The sequence below is a fragment of the Trachurus trachurus genome (assembly GCF_905171665.1).
Source record: "Trachurus trachurus genome assembly, chromosome: 7".
NCBI classification, from domain to species: domain Eukaryota; kingdom Metazoa; phylum Chordata; class Actinopteri; order Carangiformes; family Carangidae; genus Trachurus; species Trachurus trachurus.
Genome location: NC_139901.1, coordinates 28980385 through 29003407, shown reverse-complemented (window position 1 = coordinate 29003407; position 23023 = coordinate 28980385). Strand labels below are relative to the sequence as shown.

General features: G+C 40.7%; 2 protein-coding genes across 5 annotated transcripts in view; both read right to left on the bottom strand.

Moving 5' to 3' along the window:
• Positions 1–4192, bottom strand: part of tuba5 (tubulin alpha 5) — a gene marked incomplete at its 5' end in the record, with an annotated part of 16530 nt that extends 12338 nt beyond the window's left edge. The window contains one exon of the mRNA XM_083974665.1: positions 4121–4192. Coding sequence (XP_083830791.1) covers positions 4121–4192 — 72 coding nt within the window. The remainder of the gene's footprint in view (positions 1–4120) is intronic.
• klhl12 (kelch-like family member 12) lies at positions 3239–23023 on the bottom strand. Of its 4 annotated transcripts, XM_083974901.1 has the most exons (13): positions 22748–23023; positions 22483–22591; positions 21502–21728; positions 21143–21296; positions 19564–19781; positions 16949–17098; positions 16678–16792; positions 14723–14829; positions 13723–13918; positions 12465–12623; positions 9920–10018; positions 9058–9244; positions 3239–4692 (listed from the first exon to the last, which is right to left on the bottom strand). In XM_083974901.1, the coding sequence occupies exons 2-13, from the start codon at positions 22541–22543 to the stop codon at positions 4566–4568; spliced, it is 1800 nt and encodes a 599-aa protein (XP_083831027.1). In that variant the 5' UTR covers positions 22544–22591; positions 22748–23023; the 3' UTR covers positions 3239–4565. The 4 variants fall into 4 exon arrangements, with proteins under 4 accessions (XP_083831027.1, XP_083831026.1, XP_083831029.1 ...); XM_083974900.1 differs by having other exon boundaries at positions 22483–23023; XM_083974903.1 differs by lacking the exon at positions 22483–22591.

The window sequence follows — 23023 nt, the reverse complement described above, 5'->3', positions numbered from 1 at the left end:
TATACTGTGCGTCACGTTATCGCCCCCCCCTCTGTACTGAGCTGGCCGGTACTGGGTAGGCTATAGCGTCCTGCTGATCACCGCGCTGAGGCACCGGCCGGTCTGAGCTGCGTTCATGTGCCGACTTTAAAACTCTCCAGTCAGTGACCTGGTGGCGGCTGTTTTGGTCGTCAGCATTTTATCCACGCAGCGACCGTTCACGGCTTAGTGGTGTTTTATTCTAGGGGTCGGTGGTGGCTGCAGAGACAGCAGCGGCTCCACGGTGAGAGGGGGGGGGGGGGGGCAGCTTCTGCTCACCTGACTCTGTGCAGCTTCTTCATTAAATCCAAACAGTCCGACACAGCGACGCCCCAGCCTGGTCAGATGCTACATGAACTGATGAAGCCTCTTGGATGAAGGTGAAACGTCTTCCTAGACAAATAACGAAGTCCAGTTGAACCTCCTTTGAAAAAAAAAAAAAAGTTGTTGGCGGGCTCGTGAGTCAAAACGAGCGATAAATCGCATTTCTCGCGTATCTCGCGTTTGGTCGCGCGTATAAACTCGAGCGAAAAAAAAGCGTTTGCGATGAAAAGGACGAAGACGCGAAGGTCCCGTCGCCATAAAAGAATCGGGTGTAGCGTCGCAAAAAAAAAAAAGTCGCGTATACCGCGTCTCGCGCCTAATCGCGTCTCGCGCCTAATCGCGTCTTTGCGTCACGGCCTTTTACACCGCGGACGTAACGAATAAACGGTGACGGTGTGAACGAACAACATAGAACAGGACCAGACGTGGCGTTGTTTCCTCTTTTCACCGACAGCTCCACTCTTCCTTACTTAGCCTACACTAACTACTGTTATTGTTGAGGCAGAGGATTGTGGGATTTGTAGTTTTTGACCAATCGCAGGTTGTGCTCTTTCTTTTTTGTGATTTTCCTGGTTCACACATGTATTTTTTTTTTTAGGGGCAAATGCGAGTGAAATGCTCGTCCATGGTGGGCATAAGAAAATTTAAGAGCTGTTATTTAAGTCTTGAACACAATAATTCAACAAATTTAAAACATTTTAAGGCCTAAAAGTGTGTAATGGACATACGTAGGCTATATAGCCTATAATGTGTTAGTTTCACTTTAATTGAACACATTCTACATCGCGGAGGCGACGTCTCTCCTTCACCTCTGAAACGGGGCAGAGCTCCGTGGGAAACACCTGCCTGACACAGCCGGACATGCACGGGGGGAAAAACGGCGGCGCCGTCGCACCGAATGCACGCGGATACGCGCCGCTTTGGGTAACGAGCGCGCACGTCGCGCGTCAACATTGGAGGTCGGCAGTTATCAGTATAACCAGAGACAACCATGAGTTCGCCTCAGTTTCATGTGATTGTCACTGTCAGCCTGTTAGAAAAACATTTTACTGACCCCAGCTGAGAACCCCCCCCCCCCTTAATTGGTCATGAAAAAAGCGAGTTTCGCTTTTCGGCGCGCTGTTTGCATCCCTGAGAAATCCAAATAGTGGGGCAGATAAGCTCATATATGGAAGGAATTGTGCGTTTTAATGACTAAAGCATGAAACTTTCAGCATTTCATCTACATACCCCAAGGTTTAATTTCAGACGTGGAACCACTTTGGTGGCTGACCTTTAGGGGTCTTTAGGGGTCTTTTTCCACATTATTCCCCATTGGAAACCTATGGAAATCTGGGAAGTAAATCATTACCAATAAATTTCTTCACCATTGTGTTTAGGAAGGTGTGTAATATCATGTAGTAAAATGTTGAAATTCAACTCCAGTGGGAAACCCCCTAAAAAACTACTCAAAGTTGGGGTACCCGTGCAGATTTTGCGAAAATTCCGTGATGTTAAATTTGGCCTAAGGTATCTTGTGAGGGGTCAAACTAGAGGTTTTTCATGATTCTGAGTTGATCACAAACATTAGTTTTTCAGCCAAAACACTCCTTGGTGGAAAAAAACAGCCACACCCACTTTTCCTGCTCATCGGAACCCCCACTACCACCAATAGAATGTATTGAAGAGAAGCCATTCCTTAGCATGGCAGAGGCTGTGTCACATATTACTACTAAATACTCAATAATATAACTTATATTCATCATCTGTATAACGTTGTACAAGAAAAAAGGCTAGAATATAAGTTATATTATTGAGTATTTAGTAGTAATATGTAACACAACCTCTGCCATGCTAAGGAATGGCTTCTCTGTAATACATTCTATTGGTGGTAGTGGGGGTTCCGATGAGCAGGAAAAGTGGGTGTGGCTGTTTTTTTCCACCAAGGAGTGTTTTGGCTGAAAAACTAATGTTTGTGATCAACTCAGAATCATGAAAAACCTCTAGTTCGACCCCTCACAAGATATTTAAGGCCAAATTTAACATCACGGAATTTTCGCAAAATCTGCACGGGTACCCCAACTTTGAGTAGTTTTTTAGGGGGTTTCCCACTGGAGTTGAATTTCAACATTTTATTACATGATATTACACACCTTCCTAAACACAATGGTGAAGAAATTTATTGGTAATGATTTACTTCCCAGATTTTCATTGGTTTCCAATGGGGAATAATGTGGAAAAAGACCCCTAAAGACCCCTAAAGGTCAGCCACCAAAGTGGTTCCACGTCTGAAATTAAACCTTGGGGTATGTAGATGAAATGCTGAAAGTTTCATGCTTTAGTCATTAAAACGCACAATTATTTTGCTTATCTGCCCCACTAAAACAGTAAATGTCTCTTTGCTGCTTTTTTATGAGACTCTTTAACAACCTCATCTTATTAATTCACAGTAACTTTAGCTGTCAGCAAAAATGTAGCAGTTTAAAAAGACATGAGTAGGAGTAAAAGTGTAAATAAACATTGGTCGCCTCCGTTATGAACAGATTGAAGCTCTGAGTGTCTGTAAAATATAAAATATTCGTCTATAATTCATGTACTGTGTGTTTTGTTTTTAAAAGTGAGTGAGGAGCGCACAGAATTATCAAAACAGACACATTAGAGGGTGAAATTATCGTGTATGGTGACATGAACACATATAATCATTATTTGTTGCTTGCAAATGAAGCAAATCCATCAGGAAATCATAAAGTTATTAAGTTATTGAATGTTTGAACAAAACTTGAGAACAAGAACTTCTAAAAGTTGTCTAAAAGTTGTGTTATAAAAAGGTGAATAGAGATCAAAGACCCAGTGCAGCTATCACAAAATGCTTATAGCTTTATTAAAATAGACATATTAGGGAGGTTGGATAGTGAGACCAGTCATATTGTGGCATGCGGACATTCAGTTTTCACCATTTCTCCTTGCGTTTAAAAAAAAAAGAAAAAAAAAAGAAAAAAAGAAAAAAAGAGAAAACGACACAGGAAGTTGAAAAAACAGCGACATAATGGAAACATCATCTGACCTGTACAGTTTTTGGTGATGGAGGTGAAACGACAAACTGCCTCTGACTCTGGTTTCTGGTTCCTAAGACGACGTCACGTGTGAAGAAGCGACTGTACAACATTAAAGTGATGTAGCGCTGCGTCACTGAGCAGCCGTTTCGTTTTGCACCACAGATTTAATTTTAAAAAAGAAAGAAAAAAGTGCCACTTCTCACTGTGTTTATTCGTTTCCCAGGCAACAGTGATGTCACGACTTTTGTCTCCTACATGGACACAAAGTCAAAATTAATAAGCTGAGTTAAATAAAAAAAACACATGCACCTCATACTTATTGAAGTTTTTCCAACTGGTACAATTCAGTCATTTTCTTAAAACCATATTCATCTCTAAATATATATAGACTCTGAGAGCAACGATAAGTATTAAACCTTCTGTAATAAAGTGATTAGGATCTAAAAGCACAGGAGGAAAATACAAAAAACAAAAAAAAACAAACCTGTGATGCCGAAACTCGATGAGAAGCGTTGACGTAACAACTGTAACGACCATCACAGTAAAAGACGAGAGGCAACATGAATGTTCACTGTTCGACGACGTCAGGCCAAAGTCATAAGGCGAATAGCAGCAACGTGGCGGAGGAGTCTACATGTGCTCCAACCTCTTTATGTTTTCTTTTTTTTTTTAATTTACTTCATGATGAGTAGAAATATATTGCACTTTGAAAAGACAAACTGAAAAAAATATAATAATCTCACAGGTAACGACGACGACAGCGACGACGACGACGACGACAGCGACAATGACGAGTTCCACCGACGAGAGTTCATGCAAGTGGTTGATGGGCCTCTCTGCGCTCCGAGGCGTCTTTTGAGGTGAAGTCGACCACGGGGGGCGAAGCTGAATCTCTGTGGCGAAAAGTTAACGACCATCCAGCAGCGGCGGCAACGGAGAGGACTGCTGCAGCACAAACAGCTGCACTTCTTCTTCTTTTTGTTTTGTTTTTGAGACAGAGAGAGAGAGAGAGAGAGAAGTGATTCGTATACTGGCAAACAAACGTCTCCCTTTGTGGCGTCTCAGAGCTGCCCGACCTCGTTCCTTCGTTCTCCGTTCTCCATCCTTCGTCCTGCTCCGCTCGTGGTTCTTGTTCTTGACCCGAAAATCTTTTAATAAAAACAAACAACCCCAAAAAAAAAAACGAAATCACTTTTCTCGTAGGACGCAGACGCCGGCGTCGCAGCGCTGCGTCGCCATGGAGGTGACGACCTCCCAGGAGTCGATCACCGGGTCGTAACATTCGATGCTGCTGAGCAGCGAGTTCCCGTCGTATCTGGAGGGAGAGGAGAGGAGAGAAAAGCAGAGAGAGAGGAAGTTCAACACTGAGCTGCAGCTGAAACCTCTAAAGTTTATTTAAAGGGATAGTTCAACATTTTGGCAAATCGGCCCATTGCCATAATCCCTCTAGTCTTAGCAGTAGGTTCGTTACCTTTAATTGTCGGTGCAAGCTGTTTTTAGAACGGCGGAGCAGAGCCGCGAGCTGCTCAGAGCTACGCTACGGAGGCTGATGGGATTTCTTGGTTTCCCTCATGAAACTCATCAAATACACAATCCAACAACTCAAACGCGCTGGTGGACAAGTTGTGAGCTGCACATTCACCACGCTATGAGATAATAACACAACGTTACCAGACAGAGTTGTTTTAGAGGCAAATACAGAGACTGCTGCTGAAAAACTGCCCCCGACGGGAACATGCATCAGCAGTTTTGCATGAATTTACCTCTAAAACAACTCTGTCTGGTAACGTTCTGTTATTATCTCTTAGCGTGGTGAATGTGCAGCTCACAACTTGTCCACCAGAGCGTTGTGGAGTTGTTGGATTGTGTATTTGATGAGTTTGATGAGGGAAACCAAGAAATCCCATGAGCCTCCGTAGCGTAGCGCTGAGCAGCTCACGGCTCTGCTCCGCCGTTCTAAAAATAGCTTGCACCGACAATGAAAGGTAACAAACCTACTGCTAAAACTACGAGGATTATGGCAATGGGCCAATTTGCCAAAATGTTGAACTATCCCTTTAAAAGTCCTGTTGGAACTGGTCGAGACTCAAACTGCAGCTCTGTTGGTGAAAAGCTGCAGAGGTTTCTCCACAGACACAATCAATATCCAGATAAACCTAAGAAACTCGTCTGATAACAATTTACCGCTGTCATCATTATTAGAATAAATCATCTACAAAAAAAACTAAAATCTGTGTGTGATGTCGACCTGTGAACACCTTCATCCAGAGGTGAACACAGACCAGATGTTGACGGAGGAGGAAGGAGACAGGGTGACTTTACCGTAGGTTTGGACAAGTTCAATTTAAGACGCCACTTTAAAATATTTAAGACCAAACCTGGGATGGAAACACAGACCAAAAGTAAAAATGTAACTCTTTACAATTAAAGGCGCTGGGTTTGCACAGTAATTGTTTTAATACAAATCAATATTTCATGCTGCAAACTCATATTTTATGCTCTATTTTAGTCTAGTTTTTATATTTTTCTCCCTTTTTTCCTGTACTTTCTTTTATTCTTTTTTCTTGCTTTTAATTGTATGTTTTATGTTTCCAATGTTTATAATTTGGGGTTTTATTTTAATTTTAAAAAATTGTATTTTTATGGGGTTTTTTCCATTTCCAATTCTTTACTGTTAAATGTTTTGTTTTTTTGTAAAGCACATTGACTGTATGAAATGCGCTATATAAATAAAGTTGCCTTGCCTTGACATCATGAAAAGTTCAGTTGAGTACAGTTGAGAACTTTTTTCAAGTTCATATCATTGATGTGAAAAAAAGAACAGAAAGATAATTGTCCTAAATCATATTTTTCATAGCATCACGTGCTGTAAATGCAACAACGGGGCAAAAATAATGTCAATTCAGCACACACCACAAGTTTTTTGTGGCAACGTGAATACGAGTCTGTGATGTTCATTTGAAGGCAGCAATATCTAAAACCATATCAATCTGGATTTAAGACAATTTGATACTTTTTAAAGCCTTTTATAAGTAAATTTATATTTAAGACTTTTTAAAGTCGCCCTGGGAAAGATGTTTTCAAAGATCTGAACGCAGCTCTGCAGAAGCTTTAGAAGAAATCTGACTAGTTTTAAAAGCTTTAACACTTGATAAAGTCACGTTACATGTTGGTTTCTCTGTTTTTTTGCTTTTATTTGATCCGCTGACGCCTCTGGGAAGTCGACTTGTTGATGAACACGACGCTGCCTGCTAATGATTATTTGTACAGTCGAAAAGAAAATACGCCCACCCCGGCATTAACAGAAAAAAGAAAAAAGAAAGGATGAATGTCTGCCGAGGGCGAGTTGCTTCAGGTTCCTGTGAGACATCGAAACTCGATACAAATATTACAGCGAGAGCAAATCTGAAGGATTATCGTTATCACAACGCTGCACGGCAAGTCATGAGACGAAGAGACAAAATGATCCTGGGACGTTATCAGTGATCAATGACATTTATCAGTGATGGTTTCAGTAACAACGGGGAGTTAATGAGGGAAACAGAAGCATCAATACAGTAAGTGGCGTGTGTGGACGAGTGGACTGAACTCATTTAACTGAAGCTGATCCGAGCAAAGTTCAATACGCAGACGTGTAAAGATTCATAGATTCAGTGATAAATGAATCAACAGCATTGATCCAAAAATAAGAACGTAAATCAGACTTTTATTTTTAAAGCCAAGTGATCTGCTGCGATTTAATATTTGGTTTGCAGAGTTGGGGTGTGGTTAATTATCAAGACCTAAAAAATATTTACTTTTAAACTCATCAAAATCTTGATATAAATAAGAACTTGATGTTTCAGTTTCTTCTTATTGAACGTGGAAACTGTACGTAACTGTTGTTGTTAGTGAATAGGAGGATTTTTTTATAGATTATTTTCCATTTAATTATCTAGCTGAGCTCAGAAATAAAACTGTAACATTAATAAAATTATGTTTTAGTTGTTTTTAGAGACTTGTTATGAATGGAAGAGATGTGTGTTAAATCTCCTATGGATCACTGATCAAATCCAAATTAAAATAAAATTGTGACATATTTTGTGATATCGACAAACATCAAATCGTTGCCCACTGAGCTGATACAATAGGGACTTTAAACCACGGCGGATTCGTATCATATGTATATTTGTATTATGGCCCCATCATTACACAGGATATACTGTATTTACTATATACACCATATATACTATATTTTAATGCTGCTCGATTAATCAAATTGTGCTGTGACGCTGTGCGATTCGCACAAGAGTCTGCAATTTGCGATTTAATGTAAATAAATGTTCATACGAACGACCAGAAAGCTCCGGTGTTTGGTTTTCTTTTCTTTTCTTTTGTTTCTTTCTTTTTACGGTAACGGTCACACTCATCTGTCGTCTCCTCTCTTCTCCTCCGTTGTCTGTGTGGTGGGTGTGTCTGTGTAACCGGTGTGAGTGAAGCACCTGTGTGTGCTGTGAGAGAGGAGGGAGGGGGGAGAAATGCATTGTGATAAATGTAATGACAGGATGGCAACGCAGTAGATTATGAAACTAATATAAAGAACACCCATATATACTATAAGGGTAACACTGAGTTTACAAGGAGAGGTTTCAGAAAATGACATGCACACTGGACCAAAAGTAACCCCCAGGTTTTGTATTTCTTGTTAGTTAAAATGTGCATGTTTGAGTTGAGAAATACTCTCCTAAAATCTATGTTTCTGTGTCGTCCTTGATAATCAAGCAAGACTCATTACAGCATTCATTTAGAATATTGTTACATTTAAAGGGATAGTTCAACATTTTGGCAAATTGGCCCATATCCATAATCCCTATAGTCACAGTAGTAGGTTCGTTGCCTTTAATTGTCGGTGCAAGCTATTTTTAGAACGGCGGAGCAGAGCCGTGAGCTGCTCAGAGCTACGCTATGGAGGCTCATTATGGGATTTCTTGGTTTCCCTCATCAAACTCATAAAATACACAATCCAACAACTCCACAACGCTCTGGTGGACAAGTTGTGACCTGCACATTCACCACGCTATGAGATAATAACACAACGTTACCAGACAGAGTTGTTTTAGAGGGAAATTCATGCAAAATCGCTGATGCGCGTTGCTTTCAGGGGCAGTTTTCCAGCAAGCAGTCTCTGAATTTGCCTCTAAAACAACTCTGTCTGGTAACGTTCTGTTATTATCTCATAGCGTGGTGAATGTGCAGGTCACAACTTGTCCACCAGAGCATTTTGGAGTTGTTGGATTGTGTATTTGATGAGTTTGATGAGGGAAACCAAGAAATCTCCGTAGCGTAGCTCTGAACAGGTAACAAAGGTACTACTGCTATGACTATAGGGATTATGGCAATGGGACAATTTGCCAAAATGTTGAACTATCCCTTTAAAGGGAAATATCTGTTTAAATAATGCAACATAAAATTGATTAAAGTATGTCTTAATGTCATACGTAGATCAACAGCTCATCTTAATTATATGGCTCATATTAACAGACTAAACCTGTATATGCAGGTTTGTAGAGAACCAGCGTAGTGGAGGAGTAATTACACCTTTAAATGTCATCATGCTGTATATGTGATGTGTGTGTGGGAGTTTAAATAAGTTACAGGCACAGAGAGGAGGACAAGAGGACGAGAGGACGCTCGTTCTTACCCGGCGATGGCGTACAGTCGTCCGCGGAGAACCGTGGCTCCTACGTAACAGCGAGGGGTCGTCATGCTGGCCACGGTGGTCCAGTAGTCCGTCCTGATGTTGTAAACCTCCACAGAGTCCAGGTGGGAAACGCCGTCGAAGCCCCCCACCACGTAGATGTGGTCGTTGAGTAACGCCACTCCAGCTCCTGACGACAGAGGAGAACAAGTCTCAAGATAAAAACAGAGTCACACTCACAGTTTTACAGACTTTGTTCCTACGTCTGTTAAAGGGATAGTTCACTCAAAATTGAAATTTCACTCATTATCTACTCACCCTCATGTCGACTGCGGGCTGGGAGAAGTTTCAGAGTCCTCCGTGGCTTCTCTGAGTTACAGCGGGGCTCGGCGCAGCACTGCATGTCCATATAACGGTTGCAAATGGATACCACTTTTCTTCGTAACAAAAAGACACACCAAAAAACATCCAAATACCTCCATGCTGCTCGTATGTAATGTGCGAGATTTGCGAGATTTGGACGGACCAGGAAGAGGAGCTTCTGCTGCAAACAAGCTTGAAATATAGACTTATTTAATTTTTTTCGGAACAATTTCACATTTCGGGGCTTCAATACAAGACGGACATTACATACGAGCAGCATGGAGGTATTTGGATGTTTTTTGGTGTGTCTTTTTGTTACGAAGACAGTTGGTATCCATTTGCAACCGTTACATGGACATGCACTGCTACGCCGAGACCCCCTGTAACTCAGAGAAGCCACGGAGGACTCTGAAACTTCTCCCAGCCCTTAGTCAACATGAGGGCGAGTAGATAATGAGTGCAATTTGAATTTTGGGTGAACTATCCTTTTAACCTCACCCACCTGAGCGCTTGGTGGCCATCGGCGTGACGCTGGTCCAGTGTCCCGTGTGGGGGTCGTACCGCTCCACTGAGTTCAGGATGTTCAGTCCGTCGTAACCGCCTGAGAGGAGACGACAGAGACGCGACACGTTCAGGGACGTTATTGTGATTTTATGATCATCAATAATCTAAGTATGACTCTGCATCAATACCGATATTTAGATCAGATATCGGCACAGATAATTGACTAAATAGCCAGATCGGGTTTCGGAGAATGAGGCCGATCCATGACGCCGATCTATTAACTTCACTTCTACGTTTATGACTCGTTCTACATCACGTTTTAGCAACAATGTTTTACAAAGTTAGGAAAGTAATGTTAAAGTCAAGCCTGATGCCTTCACTGTCTTGAAGGTGTACAGTTTATTTATTTATCAGCTGTATTGGATCGGTATTGGGTTTTGGCCGATACATTAATGCTGCATTTGAGATAAGTCGAAACTCGGATCTTTCCAACCTTTCCAGATTTTTTTTTTCTCCGACTTGAGGTGGCGTTGGATTGCACTTGTTCAAGTCGGAGAAAAAAAAATTTTACCCGGACTTTGCCAAGAAAGTTGTCTGACGTCACACAACAATCTGCACCCGTCAACGGTAAAACATTGATTAAAATGCATTTAAATGCCAAAATACATTGAAACGTTTTTTAAATTGTTTTTGTGCCCTTTGTAAAGTTTTTATGCCTCACATGATGCAGTTTGAATGCAAAGTTTGTCCCGGTCCGCCATGTTTTTGGTTATTCTGGCGTGGTGCGTCTCTTTGAACGCTGTGAACTAACTGCGACTCGAATGCAGCATAAGCCCAGATTTGAATCCCTAATTAACTACAGTTTGTGAGTACACTACTTGTTATCGACAGGGTTCTTCCTTATTTTTCAACATTGGGTTGTATTATAAGAAAAATTCTCTGGTTTCAGCTTCTGCACTGCACCAACTTTCTGCTTTTCTTCTCGTCTTATTTGACGGTAAATCCAACATCGATGGAGATCTGAGGATTTGTTGGACAAAGTGAGAACTATCTTTTTTAACCAGTTCCCCACCCTTGAAGGTAAAGTTGACACAGAGCTGAAGTCTCTGCCGTTTGGCTTCGTGCAGCTTCATGCTGTGTGACCTGCAGCGAGTCGACGGTGTTTGCTGCTGCTCCTGCTGAGCTGTCAGTTAACTCAGGGTCTCTGCAGGTTTCGCCTGCTCAAATTTAAGACTTTTTAAGACCATTATGGATGAAATTTAAGACCTATCATGACAAATAAAAAACGTACAAAAGAAATGCGGAGTCACAAAATTAGAAATTGAATGAAGAATGAAAGTGTCAGGGGCATTTTATTGAGCATTTGCGGTAGCGAGGGCTCTACCATAACATCTTTCCCAAGGAGCACGCCTAAAGTAAACTATTTGGGGGCACAAAAAGAACTCGCCGTCATGGACCAGAAACGACGGCGGCGAGTGAAATGCTCGCCCATGGTGGGCAAAAGAAAATTTAAGACCTGTCTAAAATTATTTAAGACTTGAACACAATAATTCAACAAATTTAAGACATTTTAAGGCCTAAAATTTAGATTTTCAAATTTTAGACTTTTTAAGACCCCGCGGACACCCTGTAACTATTACAGCATCTACTCTGTGTATAATATGTGACGCCTGGGATGGAAATGAGATGAATAAATCCACCTGTAGCAGACTTCAGTGTCTCCAGTGATGATTTGAAGTTGGTGCCAATGACGTTTTTATTTATGTTGTTTCATTAAGTTTCCAGTTTATGTGAATCAATCATATCCAGTTAAACAGCACCTCGAGCATCTGTGTGGAGAAATTAAAACCAGCGAGCTGCTGCTGCTGCTGCTGCGATGTGGCGTGTGTTTTATTTCTGGGTTCGATTCAGCTGTGAGAAATAACTGAATGAGGTTAATTATGTTTTTTTTTGTCTTGTTTTGTTTTGCTTGCAGCTTATGAGGTGCTGACGGAGCTCTTTTCATTTTCCCTGTGTTTAAATGGGTTGTTTCTCTTAGCTCTCAGCTCTGAGCACATGGGTTAGCGTAACGCCGTCTTCCTGCTTTAATCAAATAAATAAATCACTAGATGCTGTTTCTGTGTGAGACTCTTTATGTTTCGCTGCAGACCGACTTGTTTCTTTATGCTTTCAAGGCTTTTAAACCAACAAGACTAGATTTTTGTACAACAAAGAAAAAACAGCAGCAGCGTCTGAGCCGTCTGTTTGTGGATCTCAGTATCTGAGGGAAACTTTCCCAGCAGGACCAGAGTGAAGTCGAGTTGTGTCTCTGACAAAGTCAACAAAGAACTAGAAATGGAGTGAGGTCGAGGTTCCAGCTTCTCGAATGTAATTTAATTTTTTTGGTGTTAACTGAACCTCTCTGGGTTTAGGCCTGATGCTCCACTTCACTACACCGTTTCATTGTTTTCTGACATTTTTTAAAAACCAGATTAGATGAGAAATTAGCAAATACAAAACAAACCGATCCAGCTCTGATACGACAGGATTATTCTTCTCCATACCTAGACAGTATATCAGTCCGCTGGCCACCACCAGACCAGCTCCCTCTCTAGCCGTCTGCATATCTCCCAGCATGCTCCACTGGTCGATGTTTGGGTCGTATCGCTCCATGCTGGTGTGACGCCGGCTGCCGTCGAACCCTCCGGCCACGTAGATCATATCTGATGAGAAGAAGATGAGACGGAACAAATAGAGAAGTATAAAAACTGCACAGGTTATGTTCAAGGCAAGTAATAAACCATTACCTGGACACATACAGAAAATGTTTTTTGGAATAGAGGGGGGCTATAATTCAAGGGACATCTCAACTTAAAAATGTGGCGTATACGCACAACAAGAAAGAGCTATTGTGTATCTCAATTTATGGCAGAAAATTACGGAATAATGTAAGCCAAAACATAACTCATTTCAAAAGGAAATATAAGGAGGTAATTTTTACTAGGTATAGGAACATTGATGGGTGAAGAATGAGAGTGTAAATGTGTGTATATGAATTTGGATTTGTGTGCATATATCTAGGTGTTGATGCATCCACCGATAACCCTGCAGTTGACCAGTTCCAGCCATTTCCCCCTCCACAAAAGCAGCGATTTCCTCCAAGTCCTTCTGGTTATTTCTCCGGAAAAGATGCATTTTCTTGCATATAAAGTCCTAATACTTATGATGATATGATGCTGATGTGCCAAAAGATTAAGTATCTCCTTGTTTGTGAAACCTAGTACAACTCCACAAAATCCTCCACGGCCCCCATTTTACCAACTGTCTTCCTCTTAAACAACAGGTTAGAATATTATGACTTTTTTCTAATAAAATTATGACATTTTTTCTCATAAATTACGACTTTATTCTCGTAATATTATGACTTTATTCTCGTAATATTATGACTTTATTCTCGTAAATTACGACTTTATTCTTGAAGTTTGTGACTTTTTTTTTTCTTAAATGTGGCCCTAATACTCCGTCGTAGATAAGTAAAAAGCACAAGGGGTTGGAGCATATAAGTTTTTTTTTTTTTTTTACTTCTTCCTACTCCCTTTCACATGTTAAGATTGTTAACATGTTTGAAAGGAAGAGTCGTGTCAGAGGAAATACTTATTCATCAACTTTTATTTGTTTTTTGTTTTTTTTCGCTTCTTCTTGTTGTTTTCTTTGTCTTTTGTCAGTCTCTATTTATACTACCTTACATGTTTGAAATAAAGGCTTCAATGAATAAATAAATCTTACACCTGTCACTGTGCAGGTCTGAAATAACTCCCTCACCTCCGAGCGTCGTGGCCCCTGCGAGGCCGCGCCGCACGTTCATGGTGGCGACGGTGTACCAGACGCCGTCCTCGTCCGCCGTGTAGTCCAGACACTCCACGGAGCTGAGCCTCGACCGGCCGTCGTAGCCTCCGATCACGTAGACCCGGTCGTGGAGCGACACCGTGGCCACGTATCGTCTTTTCCTTGCGATGTTCTGTCCAAGACAAAAGGGGCGCAGGGTTCTTACGGATCCTTAAAAAGTCTTAAAATGCATTGAATTCATTAAAAACAAGGCCTTAACTGGCATTAAAATGTCTTAAATCAATTTTTCAAAAGTCTTAAAAATGTTAACACATGGTAAGTGGGATTTTATGATTGTAATTAGTCTCAAATCTCAAAATAATTGGTAACATTCTGACATAGAGAAGTTGGTGGCGGCCGTCACCGCTAAATTTCTCACCGCCACCAGCTCCCAAGTCAGTTTTTTTTTTTTTCTGGACTTTTTATTCACTTATTTTGAAAGGACAGCTGCGGAAAACTCACGCGAGTTTGTAGTTTTCACCAAAGTCTGTTTATTAATGAAAACTCAAATTTCTTTTAATGCGCATTTCCCAGTTATTTGAATCACTTTCGATGGCAACATACAGTACCGACGAGCAAACGTGTCCTTTTTAGTTTATCATCTCCTCTCCACAACTATACAGCTGTTAAATGATGCCACTCACTCACTCATAGCCCCCCCCCAATCATTCATGTAGCAGACACTTTACCTTGGACCACATAGGAAAGTGGGTAAAATTGTCCCTAACCCTATGTAATATATGTGGTGCAATTTTTTTTTTTTTGCATTTGTGAAGTCTGTCTTAAATTTCATTTCAAGTGGCATTAATAACATCTTAAAAAGTCTTAAATTTAACTTGGCTTAAGCTGTAGGAACCCTGGGGCGGCGTGTGAGATCAAACACAACGACAGTCTGTCACTCAGCTCTCGACCATCGTCGTGTTGCTCGGTTACTCACAGGGAGGAAGCTCCACTCTTGTGTTTTCGGGTCGTATTTCTCCACGATGTCGATCGGTGACTGTTGGCTGCCGAACCCTCCGATAACCAACAGGACTTCTTTGGCACCTGAAAAGACACATGGCAATCTGTTTATTGGTATTTTCAAATAGAACAGAATATTATATATATTTTTCTTCTTATATAATAATACTCCATTTCAAACACTGCTTTCTTATTTACTGATGTTGCTGTTTATTATCTGTGCTCTTGTCTGCTGCTGCAACCCTGTACACTTCCCCATCGTGGGACGGATAAAGGATTATCTTATCATATAAACATTACAGTAGCATTGGTCAGTGGGGAAATGACGAGTCCCAACAAAAAAAAAGAGAAGAGAGCCAAGAAAGGACAAATACTACAAACTAAAGGACAAGTCAAAGACTAAAGATAAGAAAGAGCTTGATAACATAGAATTGTTATATGAATAATAACAACATAAAGTAAAATAAAATAAATACACAAAAAACATAAAATGCTAAAGCATAAAGTAATAGCTGCTGGTCAGTTCGAGGTCAAGCCACAACTTTAATAACACTACTGAAATACCAAATGAGTCACTCGGGAATAACTGGAAAGTCCAGCTCTTAGAACGGACATAAAACAGGATCCTGCATCTTATAAAATGTTCTAGGGGAGCTCTTCAAAACGCTCCTAATGTTTAACAAAGTTATCAACAGACATCAGTATCTAAAAAGCAAATAAAGAAACATCTTACATGTGTACACACACATGCATACACACACTAGGTTTTATGTAGGCTTATGTGAGTTTTCTTGATTTGTTTTGCCTCTTTATTTCATAACCACTGTGCATTGGAGTGTCTTATATATGTTCTTTGATTTAGGATGACGATTCATACCTATTGTAAAGATTTAATAATAATTTAATTCAAGTTTTTGTTGACTTATTCATTTCATGATTGTAAATGTATGTCTTAAATGTGTTACCCCAGTAAGACTAGCGGTGCTCTAGAGCAGTGGTTCTCAAAGTGGGCTTAAACTTTCTTTTTGAGTTTTTTTTATTTATTCATTTTTTACTTTTTATTTATTTATTTAAAGCAGAAGTAAGCGGAATATTTATGTTAATATAAGTCTTAAATAGTTATATCTTCCGACAGCAATCACTTACATAGAGTGTTTGGTCTGAAACACGGGTCTGTCAGTCACTCTGCTCTGCTCTGAGCCGAGGAGAAAACTTTCCTTGTATCCTACAACCTTTATCCAATGAGGAGAGAGAACGGCATAAAGGGGCGGTCCTCTCTGTGTGTGCAGCCAAGGGATGCGCGTGAATGTGGTGACGTAGGGACAAGGGCGGGGACTGCGAACTCCATCTGCTGACAGGAAGTTAGCCAAAACGACCGACCGCTTACTTCTGCTTAAATTAAACCTTACCATTTTTTTCTAGATTTTTTTTGAAAATTAAATTTACCACTTCTTCCTAGAAGTGTTTGAACGTTTTTGGAGAAATTGTACCACTTTTTTCCCAGAAATTTCTCTACAATATTGAGCAGCCCTAATTTGAATGTACAAAAAAGTAACGTTCTTCAGTCTCAGAATAAATTATTTGTGTATTTCTGGTGTTTGCTTCAAAATTTTGTCCAATGGGGGTCCATGGTCTAATTTGTGTCAATTTTGGGATCCTTGATGTGAAAAAGTTTGAGAACCACTGCTCTAGAGCACAGCTAATGGGGATCCTCACAAATAATCAATTATCCATAATGTATACGAAGGAGGAGTTGGACATTTCCACTTGAGTAAAATCAAACGTCTCACTAATAAGGTAACAAAGGCTGTAAGAGCAGCGTCTGAGGAGGAAAGTGGTGTTGTGGTTGGAGGTGCACCAAAATCAATCAGCTTTCTATCAATGTGGATTATAAAATTCATACACAAGAGTTCTGGTAAACAGGATCGTTACCTAATCTGGCTTGTGTGCGTGGGCCCTGCATTTCACTCCTCAGCTCCGGTCTTAGGTGGAATTTCTTGGCCTCGTCGACGAGGTCTCGACACGGCAGGCTGCAGCGAATCAGGGGCTGGAACGTGTCAAAACAAGCGTAATTATGACAGCACACTCCAATAAATACATCAACACATGCTCATTTACTTGGAAGCTTGGCGTGTAATTATTATCACACGCTGCAAAAAAACCTCCTGCTGCTGCTGCTGGAGTGTGTCGCCCGGTGGCTCACCTCGGCATCAATGACATCTGTAATGTAGCGCGGGGTCAGCAGCGGCATTCGGACAAACTCCAGCATGTCGGGCAGGTAAGGCTCTCGCTCTTTTCGGTTGTGTTTCACCCAGTTCAACACGGCTTCAAACACGGGCTCCTCCGAGTCCACCTGAAAACACAGCGGGAGGAAATCACAGCTGCATTAAAATACACGATAATTAAACAATTAGCTGATGGTTACAGATTAAAGATGCTGCACAGTAATTAATCTACATTAAAGGATAATTATTGTTTTTTTTTACAATCTGGACCTTATTTCTAGCATAAAATACGATCATTTAGTTCAGAGGTTAGCAGGTCAACCTACAGACCCCAGATGTTGATAACAGCTAACCCCGGACTCGGAGGGGAATAGCACTAGCCTATCAGAACAAAATATTGGTGAAATGAACGAGTTTCTCTGCAGATAATGTGTTATTTAGAGGCTGCATTCTGCTGCCCTGTAGACTCATATTATATGGACAAACGCAGCTCTCGGCTGGAGCTAATTTCGTCAGAACGACTTGTAATGACACCAAAGTTATCTGGGTGAGTAAATTATCGTATTTTATGCTAGAGATAAGGTCCAGATTGTAAAAAAAACGGTAATTATCCTTTAAGATCTCACCCTAAATTCTTCACATGCTACTCACATCCCAGTTACAGAGGGCACATCACGCGTGACTGTGATTTACATGTATGGTCTAGCCTTATGTTAAAAAAGAAACAACAAGAAAAGTGACAGGAAGAGGCATCGGAGGGAACTGATGATCTATAAATCATGGTGTGATAATGACTGTGTTTTCACAAAGCAAAGCGTGTGGTTTGGGTTTAGGAATTTCCTGAGAACAAAAGGAAAACTTAAATCAGATTCTCTTCTCTGCAATTTCATTGTCAGCCCCCCGATCTGTAAACCTGAGTGTGACTGTAAGGGGGAAAGGAGGAGGAGGAGGAGGAGGAAGGGGGGCACAGAGTGAGATTACAGCAGGTTGGTACTTGCTTTTCTCTTTTCACACTCTCTGTGTTTGAGAGACAATATGAATGAAAACCATCAAGGGTGAGATCAGGACGTTTTTTTAGGCATCTTCACATCATTAGCTGAGTTTCCATTATAGGTTTTCACAAAATAGAAGTGATATTTCTAAAATTTCCAAAAAGTACAATTGCTATTTGCAGGTGTTTCCATTGGAAGGTGTTGTTTGCGAATGAGCCATAATTCTCGTAAAGCCTAAAGGTCTCACGACTGTAACAGGAAGTACTGTCTGGTTATTCTGAGTTATCAGAGTTGAATGATTGTTTTATTAAAATAACCCAGTTGGGTGGAAAACCCTAACCCTAACCCTAAAGAAGAACAGATTTTTAACAGCGTCATCACATGACACTTCTCATAAAATCACGGCCCGTGACGTGAGACTCAATTTTAAGGAAGATGGACGTTCAAAAAAATGTTGCGTTTAGTGATTTAACAACTGTGTTGACGGGACGGGACGACTCAACAGACGGCGGAGAGGGAGAGCGAAGGGAAACGTATCTGATCGGACCTGGAGTGACATGTAAATGCAAAAAAAGTGTTTCCAGTGCACTTTTGCGATACACTTTGATATCGATACGTCTGAAAAAATAAGCACCTTGAGAGCGTAAAAATGTTTCGGTGATACTGTATATGAGAAGTTTTTCGAAACTAAGGTGTTTCCTTAACCAGTTTTTCATTGCGATATTTAGGTTTTGTGCATTTCTAGGGGTAATTAAACACAACTAATGTTAAAGGGATACTTCTCCCAAAATCTATAATTCACCAATTTTCTACTCAAGGAAGGGTTTGGAGAACTTTCAGAGTCATCAAAATGCTTTAGGAGTTCCAGGGGGGGTCCGGCTGGTGACGGGTTTTCATATAATGGCGGTGGATAGAGTTCACTTTTGAATTGTCCAAAACACACACTATGAAACATCCAGATACCTCCATACTGCTCGTCTGTACTGACCCAAGTGTCCTGAAGCCGCCACATGGAAAAGTTGTTCAGAAAAAAGTTAATGTGATCTCTGTTTTTATCCTTGTTGTAGCAGCTAGTAGCTCCCAGTGGCTCTGTTGATGTTTGTGCACATGCACAAGATTTGATGTGAGATGTTCGTTCGTCGTTGTAAACCATTGGATGTTTGATGTAAACACAGAAGAACATCTTACAGCAAATCTGATGGATGTATGATGTAAACACAGAAGCTGCTACAACAAGGATAAAAACAGAGATCAAATACATTTTTTCCCAACAACTTTTTCATGTGGCGGCTTCAGGACACTTGGGTCAGTACAGACGAGCAGTATGGAGGTATCTGGATGTTTCATAGTGTGTGTTTTGGACGATTCAAAAGTGAACTCTATCCACCGCCATTATATGAAAATCCACTGCCAGCCGGACCCCCCCTGGAACTCCTAAAGCGTTTTGATAACTCTGAAAGTTCTCCAAACCCTTCCTTGGCATGACGGTGAGTAGAAAAATTGGTGAATTATCGATTTCGGGTGAAGTATCCCTTTAACTTTCACAGTTACAGCAGGTAAACACACACACACAGACCAACAAGCTCAGTGAGTTCTCCTACCTGGATCTCGTCACATTTTATGAGCTTCTCCACTTCCGTCTGGCTGAGCAGCATGAACTCCTCGTGCTGCACCACCTCGGAGAAATGCTTTTGGGAGAAGAGCTCAGCTGCCTGCATCAGGTCAAGGCAATTGTGAGTTTCGGCAAAGTCACGAATACCCAGACAGTTGGTGGGATCAAGCTGACTCTCCAAAAAATCACAACATGCTCTTTTCACCCCTGGGGAGAACAAATATACAAGTTTTATATGTATTTGCACATGTGTATCATTGAAAAGCAGCATGATTGCAAAAAAAACTGAACTTAGAAATGTCTAAACTGAGATACTTGATGTGGAAAACAGTGGTTTTGTTCTGGAAGCGGTGCTGTTAACTTTAGCCCTAAGTGAGTAAAAGGATGAACAGATTGATTCTGGTTCTGGTTCACAGATGTCCATAATAACACTGGCTATACAACATACAAATAACTCCTTTAAGACTTTGGAAGACTTTTGTGTCTTTTAAAAAAAAATACCACATTGACATTTAATACGTGCTTCTTATTTATACTGGCCAAAATATGACAGTATAAAAACCAGCAGGGACGAGAGGATTATTTATCACAAGACAAGCACATTCTCCAAACAATTAAATTAACCCTGACCCACAAAGAAGAGCAGGGCTCCAGACTGCTCCTACATTTTGAGACAGTGCAAGTAAAATTTTCATCTACTTGCGCATGAACGACCAGTATAGCTGTTTTATTTTTAGCACTGGTGAAACATGAAAGGGACGACTGAAATAATCTGGTTTCTATCTTTACAGGTGTCAGGCCAATGTGTGTGAAGATCATGAATGAAAAGGAAATGTGAATATTTGATTTGCAAGTCGATTCAAAGTGTGCGCCCCTAAGTTTTTCCGCTTGCGCTCCTAAAATTTTAAGTTAGGGGTAAAAAAAAATTATCCTAGTTAAAAATGTTAGTCTGGAGCCGTGAAGAGTGAATCAAAAATATAAAAAATAGAGTATGCTCCCGAATGTTTAAAGAGAATATCACCACATGTGGCCATTCATCAGACATTGAGGGTTCTTTATTGAACCTACCAGTACAACAATGACTATAATTATATGGTTCATTACAGTAATGCCACCTGGATTCATATAGGGGGGGGGGGGGGGATGGATGAATGGAGAAACTAATACAAAAAAAGGATAATGATTTTTTGCTAAAATTAAAAATCTTATGAGCCTGCGAGTTTCCCACAGCAGCAACTCTAAGTAACAGTGGTGCAGTGTTTTCTTCAGGTCTGATGATGCCACTGAAACACCACAGAAGAACAACAGCAGAGCCTTTGGACACAGTTTATAATCACACGTCCAACAATCACACTTCTTAGTTTATAGGTGGCTTTAGGTCTTTTCAACAGCCTGAGTGAGTTCAGACACAATAACATTAACACGGCTAAATGAGAACCACTGTATTCAGCACTTTTATAAATGTTGTGTCAAACACTTGTAAATGTTGTGTCAAACGCCCTGCCACTGCAGCAGCAGCAGCAGCAGCAGCAGCAGCAGCAGCACGCTCTCGGCTCTCCTCCACCCACCTTTCAGCTGCAGCAGACACGCTGCTGGGAGAAGCTCCTGAACGTTCTCCACGGTGACTAACACTGTTTCTGTGTAGACAAAGTCCAACAGGATCTCCATGGTCGACGCATTGAGCCCCTGAATGTCGACGAAAGACTTCCCCTTTTCTGAAAGCTGAGGATCCACAAAAACAAAGACCATCGCTTTACTTCAAAGCTTCAAGACTTTAGGAAAGACAAAACACAGATCATTTTAACATAACAGAACATTTTAATCAAGCCATGTGGGATAGATTTTGCAGAGCAGAGATACAATTCTTTGAAATATTTATGCGTTTGTGTTGAGGGGTCAATAAATGAAGGTTTTCAGTGTTACTTACCTCGCTGGTGAACATGGCACAAAAGTAGTCACTGCAGGCAGCCAAGACGATCCTGTGAGCTGGAAAATCTGTGCTCTCCACCCTCAGAGTGATGTCGCAGAGTGTGTTGCTCTTGCGAAGTGAGTTCATGGCGTTGAGGATGGATTTGGCGTGAGAATTGGTCATGATGTCTTTGGGAGCCATGCTGCCTTGACAATCGCTCGAGGATCTCAAACTACTCAGGGAATCTATAAAAGAAGAAACAGAAAAGCACTGATGAGAGCAATCATCAGGAGGGAACAGTGAGTGAAACATATCAGCATGTTTACACACTTAAGATACTGTGTGTGTGTGTGTGTGTGTGTACAAGATGGGTTTGTAATGAGTGTAAGATTTAAACAGAAGACTTGTGCTGCACAGTGACACAAATAATGCACAATTTTCATAATAGTATATAAAACATGAGGTGGGTGGACATTTTAACAGAGTATTAGTAGTTTTAAAAAGGCAAATCCTCACACTGGAGAAGTCAGATGCATTAAAAGTTTGGTATTTTTTGCTTAAATTGATCATAAAAGATTAATTGATAATCAGAATAATTCCAGATTGTCTCTATTTTGATTGATTTATCAATTCATCAACTAATTTTTTCTGCTCAAGATAATATTCTAAGTGTCTTCACTTTAATTTGAGTCATATGTTATTTTAATACTATATTTTTGAATGAATCATATTGGTATTCTATTTGTGACCAGATTAAGATTTACCATGTCAAACATTTGATTAATACATGAATATAATTAGCTTTAGTTTAGAAATGCAACACACTGTAGCAGCAGTTATTTCCCCCACTGTATTAAATACATCTTGCAGGTAAATCTATACAGCAACAGACAGTTTTTACCCGTTCTCCAGTGTAGGACTGACACTTTTAAAGCAGTATTGTTATGGTTATTATTTTTTTTTAAATTAGGTGTTGCTTAAGCAGCAGACTTAACTTACCGTTAAAAGATTTGAACACTTTTTCCACCACTGGGAGGCAATAACTACTATAGCTACACATTAGCTTAGCAGCGGCGGCAGCAGCAGCAGAGGGCTAACGACGCCAACGCTACACAACCACAACAACAACAGCAGCAACAACTCAGGAAACAACAACAGTCATATTGTATATAAATATATAAAGTGGACGGGTCGGACGGGGCCGGAGGAGGACAACAAACACACAGAAGGACTTGTCATGAGTTTACATAACACACAATAATACCTGTCGCTGCCGTGAGTGAGTGGGGCTAAAGTAGCTTTAGCTGCTAGCGGCTAACGGTAGTTGCACCGACACCAACGGTCCTAATCCATGATGATGACCTCACTGTGTGCGCGCTCACCTCGGGGGACGCGCTTGTTTATAGTTTTTTAAAATAATATCTTCATAGTATCCGCCGATACGAGTTTCTGTCTTTTTCTTTTTAATTTAACCAGCGGGAATATTTCGTGAACTAAAATCAGCAGCAGGTCACAGCAGCAGCAGCACTGACTCCACGGA